The 11,859-nt window shown below is 43.0% G+C and overlaps 1 protein-coding gene across 2 annotated transcripts in view; it reads right to left on the bottom strand.

The window, feature by feature from the left end:
* Positions 1-8,161: 8,161 nt before the first annotated feature.
* Positions 8,162-11,859, bottom strand: part of LOC146869462 (interferon-induced 35 kDa protein homolog) — a 205,280-nt gene continuing 201,582 nt past the window's right edge. For both annotated transcript variants that reach the window (XM_085599858.1, XM_085599857.1), the window contains one exon: positions 8,162-11,150. In XM_085599858.1, the coding sequence (XP_085455984.1) occupies positions 10,959-11,150 (192 nt within the window). In that variant the 3' untranslated portion in view covers positions 8,162-10,958. The remainder of the gene's footprint in view (positions 11,151-11,859) is intronic.

The following is an 11,859-nucleotide window of genomic DNA, read 5'->3' as shown; positions in this document are numbered from 1 at the left end:
AAGCAATGGATGCTCAAGCATGACCTCTGAGCGCCCAGGCTGGGCAGCTCGGTAGTCCATCCGTCAGAATCCTGCAGGTCCTTCGGGCTCTTGTTCTACAAACCTGGCACCTTTTACAGCAGCAGAATCCAGATTTGCACTAAGTTGCAATATAGTGCGCCAATCACATGTTGTATGCTGTACGTGGAAACATACTCGCCCGTCCAAGCTCCGCACGAGTCTGGCGTCATTTATGTACAAAGCAATCTGTGGCATGATAGCATACAGATACAGTTACTATATCACAGCAATACGGATGGCGCCTAACTCCGCCTTAGCCATGCCTTCGCGGCATAGCCAATAGGTCTCGCTTTTGGGACCTTATAAGTATTTAGTTATGCAGCACAATATCCTTGGTGCAACAACATCAACTGTTGCATGGCTAAACACTTATAAGGTCCCAAAGGCGAGACCTATTGGCTATGCCAATGCTTGTTGGTGATGCCATTCATAGTTGGCAGCAAGCATTGGCAAACCCAAAACTTTGTTTAATGCCTTTCAAAGGTGAGACCTATTGGCATTGTCAATACTTATGTTATGTCCGTGCTTCAATGATAGAAAACAATGTTTCATGCTGGTGGCTGTTTAATAAACAATTTGAAGGCTTAGATGGCTGCATCTATCCTGGTGCCAAGCAGCGTTGCAACTGCACCCTCAAACACAGTAAAAAAATAATAACTGGGAAATATTTCATTAAGAAAGAAGAGGGAACTTTTGGATTTTAAGTATTGAAAGAGCTTTATATAGCGCGGACAAGACCCTCTCGGGTGACAGAGTGATTCACAATGATAACGAAAGGATGTAATGATACAAACGATAAGCTATGTACATGTAAGTAGTATAGGTAATGCAGCAAAAGTTTCATAAGCAAATAATACAGAAAATAACAAGAACAGTACTGGAACACATAGTCATATGAAATGCTGGCATAGGTAGAGTCCGATAGGTGTTGGGGCAGTGTGTAGATGGTTGGGAAAGAGACAAGCAGCCCGGATCTCAGAGATGTGGACAAGAATTGGTAAGTGGAACCTTACACAGGCAGGTAAGTGTTGCACTTCAGGACAGGGGGGTATGGCCTCAAGTGTGAGAGAAATCTGATGGTTTCTGAAGATGGAGGAGGAAGGGGTTGCGCCTGATCTCTGGAGGAAGAGAGTTGCACATTCTAAGGGTAATTCTGGAAAGGATTCATTGTAGGTTCTCTTTTTGTTGAATATTTGTGGCATAAGTAGTAAGGAACTTGTGCTTCTGGAAGTTCTGTTTCCACCAAATAGGGTCAATTTCTGGGACAGGTAAGAAGGGATGTTGTGATGCAGGGCTCTGTGGGCCAAATAGGCAATTTTGAGATGGATCCTAGCCTCACAGGGTAACCATTTCAGTGACTGGCGATCAGGGGAGACATGATCTTTTTTTTTTTAGCCAGTGACGAGCCTTGCTGCCGTGTTCAAGTTGGCCTTGAGCACAGCGATTTAGCTTTTCGGGAGGCCCACCAGGGTAGCACTACCGTGGTGTAATTTGGATATCATAAGTGCTTGAACCACTGTTTTGAGATCTGTCGTGGGAAAGAAAGGTTTTAGTTTCCCTAATGCATGTAGTTGACGTTAGCTCCTCTGGTGAGTTACGGCACGGATGTGCTTTTGCATGGAGAGGGTATTGTCCAAGATTATTCCTAGGGATTTAGCGTAGTCAATGATGTGGGGGGTACAGTTCAAGATGTAGTAATTTGAAATTAGGGGTTATACTGGGTGGTGAGATCAATAGGAATTCTATTTTGAGGTCGTTGAGTTTGAGGTGGTTAACAGTCAGCAAATGTTGCGTTTTCTTCGGTGTTGTTAAGGGCGCTGATTTCATCGGGTGATGTAAGTTTCATGTAGAGTGAGTATCATCTGCATACATGTGACAGGAGATGTGAGAGAGATTGAGGATTTCAGTCAAGGGCTCTATGTACTGGATGAACAGTGTTGGGGTCGGAGGGAAATCTTCGGGGATGCCTAGGGTAACGGGCAAGTGATCAGAACCAGCGAGATTTATTAGACCGCGCTGAGATCTGTTGTGAAGGAAGGAGAAGAACCATTTTAATATGATACCAGAGAGGGCCATCCTGTGTTCTAAAAGGTTCAAAACTGTTTCATGATTCACAGTGTCGAAAGCAGCCGATAGGTCATGTAGGATTAGTAAGCAAGATTCATTCTGATAAAGTGAGCGTAGAGCGTTCTCAGCAATGTGGACCAGGGACACTTTGGTACTATGGCCTAGTCTGAAACCGGATTGACATTGGTCAAGGAGATAGAATTTATTAATGTGATTGCGAAGTTGTATATACACACATTTTTCTAGGAGTTTAGCAAAAATTGGGATGTTGGAGATAGGGCTGTATTTATTGGGGTCAGAGTGGTCGGAGCTGGGGATTTTTAAGATAAGAGGAACATGTCCAATTTTTAGGCATTCAGGTATGGAGCCTTGTATAAGTGAAACATTGTTAATCCTAGCCATAAGGGGAGCAGGGAGAGAATGGACACATTGAGGAGTTTGGAAGGAAGAGGATCGTTGAAGTGGTTGGAGTATTTCAGAGAAGTTAGAAGTTTTCAGGTGTCACTTTCATTGAAGATTTTAAAGCTGGACCAGGCGGTGCTGTTTTTAAGTTTCACAGCATTCTGGATCTTGGTGTTGAGTAGCATGGGGTGTTGAGTAGCATGGGGTGTTGATTAGCATGGGGTGTTGATTAGCATGGGGTGTTGATTAGCATGGTTCTCTCAGCACATGAGGCAAACGTCTAGCAGTTAGGTGTGATTTTGGTGTCAGAGGATGGGGCATTGCTCTCCCTGTTCATTTGGTTTTTGACAATTTCAAACAGTTTCTTTTGTCAATTCATTGCTGTATCAAGTTGATTATGAAAGTTTCCAATGTGCCTGTTGTAGGTGCTCCTTTTTTTGTAGAAGTTTGTGGTTAGGCAGAGATGGGGTATGTATCAATGCTCTTTCAGCAAGTCTGAAGCCTCAACGTTCTTCGTTAAGGTTATGGCTGAACCAGGGGTTGTATCTTTTTAATGGGATTCTTTTTAGTTGTTGGGGGGCATTAGTAGCCATGATTTTTGTCATGGAATTGAAGTAGTGTTCAGTGAGTCATGACCGTCATGCAGGTTGCAGTTACTAATAGCCAACACAGTGACTTGGTTGATGTTACAGGTGTCTCTGACCCAATGTTTGGCTTTCGAAGGTCGACCCTTAGAGGTAACTGCTCTTTTTGATATGAAGAAGGTGATCCAATGGTGGTCAGTCCAGTCACAGGGTAGGATAGATTCAATTTTAATGATGTTCTTTTTTTGCAATGATTAGATCTAAGGTGGCCCCTTTCCTATGGGTGGGGCTGTTGCAGGCTTGGATGAAGTTAAGGTCCTGGAGGAAGCATTTAAAATTGTTCACACGTGGGTCTCTAGTGTTGTTCCAGTGAATGTTGAAGTCACTAAGAACAATCTAGTTGTTATGCTCTTCATCATTAGAGGAGATGATCTCCATGATCTGTTTAATGAATGTCTGGTTTTCACCGGGAGGGTGTTAAATCGTGTGGAGCGAGCACGTAGAGTTGACATTGGTGGTAATGTTGATCCTAAGGTATTTGCATGAGGGAAGTAATAGAGAGTGTGTTAGTTTCATAGTTAGCATAGACCTGAGTATACAGGCTATTCCACCCACGGGGGGACCTGAATGGTCTAGTCTGATGTCATGACTGGAGGGACTAGTATGTTCAGAATTAGGGATGTGTAATCCTTCAACCAGGTGTCAGTGAGTGTAAGGATGTCAAGTACAAGATCAGCTATGTTAGCTGCATGTTTCACCACTGAGCGACAACTGAATAACGAGCATTTTAATTATGTTTTAGCGGTAATAGTAGACAAATGTGAGATGGGCACTTGTTTAGGTTCTTGTTATTAATGTACCTAGCTTTAGCGCTAGATTCCCATTTTCCAGCAGGTATCACTTGGTGAGCAGGAGCATGGTTCTAAGTGGCGAGTAGGGAGAGGAGATCATTATTCGATAGCAGTCTAACTAGCCTATTGTGTCAGGGAGAGTGGTCAATATTCAGTTTGTAACTCCAGCTAGGTGGTGAGGCCCAGGTATTGGCAGGGCTAGGAGCAGTGTGGCATGAACTCAGGCAGTTGTAATGGTATCGGGTTCTCATGAGCTGCTACTTGTTGGACTCCTTGCATCTGTATTGCTGGTGGAAATCCTGTCCATTGGATTGGCGTTGGAGTATTTGCAGTCTGATTCAGTTGCTTTTGCCCCTGAGTGAGGTTTTGCATTAAGTTATCCATGTGTAGGATCTCCAATCCCAATTCTGACACCACAATAACCTTATCCACCATGCTCGATTTAAGACTGGATAGATGCAAACAGCGGATTTATTATGAACTAAAAGTTATATAGATTCATAATTAACATCTACAGAATCTCTATTCTTTTTTTCCTTTCAATTATTCATATAAATTGTCCTAGCCTTTCCAAAGCTCACATAGTAACAATCCCTGTGTTCACTTGCCTGGGGAGGAGAATAGTCATCAGTCACAATCTCCATGGCCTCTACTCGCAGACCCTACTCTACATAGGGATAGGATTGGGAGTGCCTGAGGAAGATGCCACACTTTGCGGTCGCATATTCATGATTTATCTTAGATACCTAAAGGTGGTCTCCTTGTGCTGAACATCCCAAACCTGCCCTCCTTTATTAAGTAACTTTTCTTTTCTTTGTGATTCAGTGTCCCATCCTGAAATGCTCTGATAAGTGTACTTCAGGGTTTCCCCCTTCCAAGGGTTTCTAACTTCACAGTGGTATTTCCCTGGTCGGTTGCTTATCCTTCTATCCTGGGTCGCTGCCCTCCCCACGGAAGCAAATTCTCTCTCCATTGTCTTGTTTCCAACAGTGTTCTGAGAATGCACCTTACTGTCAAAGTCTGAGCTGCTGCCGTCCTCCTCCTTTCGATTTACCCACCCCTGACTGCACCAGTCTTGGCTCACCCATATGTTGAAGGCTACCTGTGTCTCTTCTCCTCAGGTAAATAGACACAAAGGTGGCAGGTTGAAACCTATCCTCTATCACAGTCTCATTTTGTGCTCTTAGGAGCAGGCATAGTAGGAAGTGAGGGAGCCCCAATTAAAGTGCATGTTAGTAGTTTAATTGGGAGTTAATAGCAGCTCCAACTGCTGTATGTGAGCGGGCACAGAAATTACCCCTGCAGAATACCAGTTGTCTACTGGTCTTGGATCAGAAAGTCCATAGTTTCTACTGTTGTGAGCCAACATCCACTAAGGAGTGAACCCATTAACCATGCTGCCTGCATCCCTCTGAGTGGTAATCAGACGTTCTTCTAACATGTGATGGTCTACTGCGAAGAAGGCTGCATAGGACTTGAGAAGCACAAGTAGGGATGCTGCCCCCTTATCAACAAAATTGAGGTTATCATAACAAATCCCCAGCAAGGGGAGGAGGTCTCAGTGCCAGGACAAGGTCAGAACATGGACAAAAGATAATATTGGAAAGTTATAAGTAATATAGGGATGTCTGCAGCTGCTGGACAATAGTTTTGCCCAAGCTCTTGGTCAATATTGGAAGGTTAGAACCCAGTCTTAACCGAGATAGCTCAGAAATGGTATGACTGAGATTTTATAGCAGAGGTAACCAGATTTGAACAGCATTATACTAACTGGAAGCTGTTGAGAAAATCTGTGGTTGGTTGTTCACCAGATGGAAACCAGAGTTGCACTATAAGAAAAAAAACATTATACTCCAGCATCCTTTCTTTCCCTTTCAACAAATGTGATCTTTTGTTTGTCTTGCCAATTTGTAATAAGCAGGTGATCCTGAGGCAGAAGAGTGTCCACTCCGGGTACTCATAGATTTAAGGGGTTTACAAGTTATCACCTTGTAGATGCCTGAGGGAGCCAGTGATGTGGTGTTATGATTGTGATCGACGTATATTGACCACCTCTAGGCAGGGAAATTAGGTCATTGCTCAATTCAATGTAGAACTCCCACATATTGTCCCAATACTCTCCAGTGAATAACATTGTTCTCCCAATGCCCCTATTATTGTACAGCACCCTGTAGCTACACAGCAGTAAATACATAAGGTTGCTGTGTGACCCAGCATATTGTTAGGTATGGACGCATTCACCGAGCCAGATTCGATGGGTAATTGAAAATGGAGATCCCCCAAAGTTGCTCAGATTCAAAGGGCGGTGAAAGAGAAATGTTCGCCAAAGGTTTGCTGGTCACAGAAATATTAAAGACTAAACATGCTGGAGCCAAATATGTATGTTAGGAGCAAGCTTATTTTAGTGGATTGCTGTGCTTGGATACGTCAATGGTATGAATGGGCGCCTGTTAAACATAAATTTAACTGGATGGATTTGTGATTTAGGGTCTAGAGACAGGGTCTTTGGAAGCTCCAGTCAGTTCTTCGTCCATCTAGTCGCTCTCATGGGCCGGAAGAGCTCACTGGTGTGTGGCCCACAAGTAGCCCTGCTGGTCTTTGGCTGGGTCATTCCAGCTTAGAGTAGGACAGAGCAAAAATCTGTCTGGAGTATGACCCTGGTAGCATGAGGCAAACTTCTTGAGGATTGACTTGACCCGCATGGACCTCATGATGAATCTGGCACTTGCCCAGTTCCGAGCCACTGTGGGCAGCCAACCAGAAGAAGGAGAGGAGTCAGCAGAACCTGTTCCAGATAAATCCTGGTCAGGCGTAAGTGCAGAGGGTCAGCATTGCTAGGGATACCAACATCAGCTGGCGAGTTTAAGGTAAAGGGTGTGACCCTGCTCCTGACACTGACCCACAGTCATGTAAGATGCTTTCTGTTCTCCAGCACTGGACTGCAGGCAATGCCCACATAAAAGTGAACCCTTGAGGATCTTAGGAGAGATACACCACACACCAATGGACACGCTTCTGTTTACCCCACCCCTGGCAGTGTGCCACCACAGACTAGGTGAAGGCCACTTCTGAGTGTGAAATGCCAAGGAAATGCTTCTGCCTATGGTAAGTGGAAGGAATATCGCATGTAACATGAGTGAAACACAAGGGTCTGAATGCACAAGATTTATGAGACTCCTTTGTTTACCCAGTTATTAAGACCAACGTGGATTGAACATGTGCCAAGAGCACGTGAATTAACAAAGTCAGAATTTTTTTATAAACAATTTTATTTCTATCAAGTTGCAACGAACATATGGAAGGCCATAGAACAGAGACATCTTCGATCAAGTACATTCCGTTTTTAAGTGATACTACTGTGAGGACTCACACACAGTGAGTATAGCAATTATACAATGGGCGCAAGGTCTGAAATCGTACAGTCTTCATGAACCCTCCGTTATGTATCCAGGTGCTCCTCCTCCCATTGCCATGAGCAAGAAACACACATAGGAGCCAAAAAAGTCCACCAAGCACTCCCCCACCCCAACTCATCCGTGCCACTCTTTTCCAAAGGGGTTCCCTAGCCAATCCCCCGGAGAAACAGATTCCGTCTCAAGCATTCTTGGGGCTCAGTGGGTATACGATGTTGAGTCCTGTCACTTTATGAACATCAAAAAAGGGGACCACATTTTCTCGAAACGTCACATGACATTGTGTTGGAAACTGTGGCTGCGAGGCTCTCTATTGCGTAAAGATTACAAGTCCGTTATGTTATGGTGATTGAAGATATAAATGCTTTTTGGGGGACATAAGAGAGTAATGTTTTATATCCATAAATGTCCTTGGTTTTGTATTTCAGTTATATTACATCATTTAACAGAAGTGGGACAAACTGTGAGGCCGCCACCTCCCCACGCAGTTCCCAGGTATCTACTCCGTTGTCAAAGAAAGAAATACAATGTTCAGTGAATAACTAAATAAATAACCCTCTTTTGAAATGCTGCCGAGTGTTTTCGCTGACTCAAAATAATTACATTATTTGCATATCGTCTTTGCTTTACCTCTGAACAAGTCTCTAAAGATCACTACAATCGGGGAGTTACCTTTGAATTTGCACCCGAAAGTGAGATTAACACGTCCCCAATCCTCAGATTGGTGTGGCCCTTAATGATAAGTTCCTGCAGTTCGTAAATGAAAACCACATACTGCTACTGGTGGGATCACTAGGCTCTTAAAAGAGCTTTTTATTAGTGTTCAATGATTTGTTTCACATAAAGTATGAGAGTAGTGCCTCTTCACAAACACCGTAAGGATCTATACAACACCAGTTTCTAATTACGGCGTATCAGGACGCATCCATACAATTCAAACTCTTTTATTACATGCACTTAATGCAGGTGGGGAAGGCAAGAACAGGCTTTCAAATAGATACAAGAGTATGAAACAAGCTTCTGTTTTGACTGGGCAATACATGGGGGTGTGAATCTTTGTCCACCCTGATTATTGTCAACAACACTTTGAATATCACTTGCAAATCACTTCCACGAACACCATCCTTCCTCCTCAGTTTTCACCGAAGAGTGTTTCCACAAATGCTTCCTCTGCTGCCAACCACAACAAATCTGCAACTACAGCATGTTTAAACCAAAATACATGAATTGACAATCCCATGACTCAAGAGCAATATCTGCAATAGACTAAATCAAACCAAGAAGTAGTACGATGGATTATAATTTTCCTCTTGATTGTTTTGACTCATGGTGACTATCAGATGTACAGTCCAGGCGCTCAAATCATTTCAAAGTTATCCTTAAAATGACTTAGTACAAATAAGCTGACAATGTAATGGAAGAGCTTAGGGCATAAGAAACAATTGTCCCCAAGGAAACGCCACAGGGAAGAACGCTAAACTTAGTGCTCATGAAATAAAGTATGGACCATGGCTTAGCAAATGCCACAATATTTATATTGGCTTAACATAAGAAGGTTCAATTGTGTAGGGCAGACACTGCCATACTTGATAAAATAATTAGTGATTAAATATACACACACACAAGGTGCTACACAATCTAGCTAGATTGTTATTAACATAAAATAGAGCCACAGAAACTCTATATAGTTTAGTCCAAAACATATCCTATAGCCAGTCTTACTATGAGAAAGCTGTTGACATTTCGACTAATTGGGAAAACAACCATTAGGTCTCTTCATCGCAAAACCATCTAGCTAAAGAAAAAATGATGACATAACCCAGGAGCTCAATGGTCCAAATGATCAAACTCACTGAGAGCAGGTCAACAAAAAGTAGCCAAACTCCAGTATCCCAATCACGAATACGATCACAGAGCAAAATGTCCCAAATCTCCCAGCACTGGATGCAGCATGGATCATAAATCAGTCTGTGCTGTCAAATTCAATCCCTTGTCAAAGTGATTGGAAAAGAAATTGGACTCTGCACTCAACCCCTGGCTTTTTACTCATGACTTTCACAGTGCTTTGTTTCATAACAGCTACACGTGCACCTTGCCTCAAAACCTGCCTCAAAACCTGACATTATTTAGTAAGGCCCCAACACCATTCCTAGGCAACAAAATGGCTCCTTCTCTACCTTTCTTAAAAGTACAACACCATTTGTTATTTGGTAATGGCCATAAGGCATCTGAAATGTATCTACAGCCTTTGCTCTTAACTTGGTACCACTGCCACACCTGGACTGTGTTCTTCTTCTACAACTTAGGACTCTTCTGTGTATCAACTTTGTCCCCAGGCGTTGGCTGCTCTAAAATCTGGTCAATAACAGCATTCCTCCAATTAATCACACCAGTTCCAATTTTTGTTTCAGTGAATCAAAACAACTACAAGCCCCACAGCACAATCCTTAGTTGTTTGTGTAGCTCTGCGCCCATGTATGAACTGTTTTTTCTCATGTACGCCCTAGACCGATTTAAGGTATTTGCAGAAACCATAAGGCCCATATTAAAAGTTGGACATTCCCATAAGGCCCTCATTAGAATCACAAGTCCAAATCTCATACTGGGACACAAACTGAGCACTCAAGGTTTTGTGGATGAAAGATTATCGGCAGGTTGAAAAAAAGACAGTGAAAATATTGATGGTAAATATTGCACATTTTGCATCTGTGCACTGCTGAATGGTGGAAACATAAGCAATTAAGGTTTTATCCCCCATTCTTGAAGTCCAGAAATGGTGCTCCCACTAATTAACCCACCCCAGTATCACAAATTGTGCATGCAAAATTACAACAACAAATGTATGCCAGACTTAGAACGAAGACCTCAACAGGCTCTCTTGATACAATGCTAAGGAAGGAGGTAGGACCCTAAAGCAGATCGGCCAGTCTCATACAATTCTTCACTAGCAAGCAACATAAACAGCTATCAACACATTTATCTGGATGTCCTTATATCCGAATACATCCTGTTCTGTTCTGCAATCTCATTCTACTTCCATTGGCTATGGTGTAACTTCATACGAACATATTTACCATATCAATAAATGTAAGCAGTAAAGAAAACAGTAGACGTCACTGAAAGCCTCAACACCTTTTGTAGTAAACATGGTGAGGAGCTAAATTGAAATGTATTCCTGTGCTAGAGCCTACATTTTCCATCTGCATTATATTATATTTTCTGGTGAGTAGCCAAGTGGTGCTTAACACATGCACCTTTGTTGCTTGGTCAAAACCCAAAAGGTATGACACATGGCCTCACCTGAAATATACATACTCATTTTGTATACATTGCTTTTATATCCCTGGCAGCCAAATTACAGTAATTGTATTCTCAAGAGGAAAAATAACTACTAAGCTCCTTCCTTCATTTCAACATATTATTAGACTGAGAAAGCACATTCCTTTATTTCAACACATATTTAATAATCAAGGGATCTATGTTCATGTGTTGGTGAGCAGTTGTAGACTTGTTCATCTAAGACATAAGATTATCTTTTCTAGAAAGAGGGTTTGGCTCTCTGTCTTCGTGTGGAGCCAGTCCTACTCCACATCCTCTTCGAAGACTGCGATTGCGTCCTTGCCGAGGGGGACGTAATGTACAAGTTCCACCTCGCCCCCTCCATTGCTCCTCTTCTGGAAGTGGATCTCCAGCACATCCTGCAAGGCCTCCTCGTCCATGATGTCAGGGATGCCGGTCAGCAGCACTGTCTTTTGACAAATGGAATCTCGGAACTATCAGGAAGGAAGAAACAGTCAAGACGTTAAAATATAGCAATAAAGACAACCCTTTCTTCAATAGATGGAAAGGTTCCCAGAAGCCGAATGTACGCTCCAACTACAGCAGGTCTGTGCCCTTGTGAAATATCTTTTGTGGTTTCAAAATAGATCAGGAGTAAATACCCAACCCAGTTGTTTGTGACTTTGGAGAACAAAACCAAAACTTGTTGAAACCAGTTCGGAGGACCTTTGTTTTATTTCCCATTTATTTTCTCAATGAATGGCATTCACCAAGCTGACAAAATAAACTAGGAATGTCACCACTGACGTTCCACAAAGGAGGAGGCAGCAGCATAGATGGCAGGAAGTGCCACGGAATTTGTGTGCAAATAACGCCTGCATACACCTACTTCTTTCTACATTCCTGCTGTTTGCTTCGTGCTTGCTGCCTTTTCTGCCTTGATTCTGCTTTGTGTGCTGTGGAGGCTTTCCTGGTTTTACCGCTGCGCAGTGAAGGAGTTTGCTGGTCTCTTGACACCTTGGAAGATCACCAACAGGTAAGTGCAATGGGCTTTTGTAATAGAATTGCGCCCTAATATACTGATAGGCCATTTAATGCTGCGCGGGGGGGCGGGGGGCAGGGGGAAGAGGAGGGGAGTGGGAGGACATGAAGGGGGTTCGACAGTCGCGGAGGGTTGGAGGGGAAATGGAAGGGTCACGACGT

This window comes from Triturus cristatus, chromosome 1_1 (genome assembly GCF_964204655.1).
Source record: "Triturus cristatus chromosome 1_1, aTriCri1.1, whole genome shotgun sequence".
Classification (NCBI taxonomy): Eukaryota; Metazoa; Chordata; class Amphibia; order Caudata; family Salamandridae; genus Triturus; species Triturus cristatus.
This window is presented reverse-complemented; position numbering and strand designations above follow the sequence as displayed.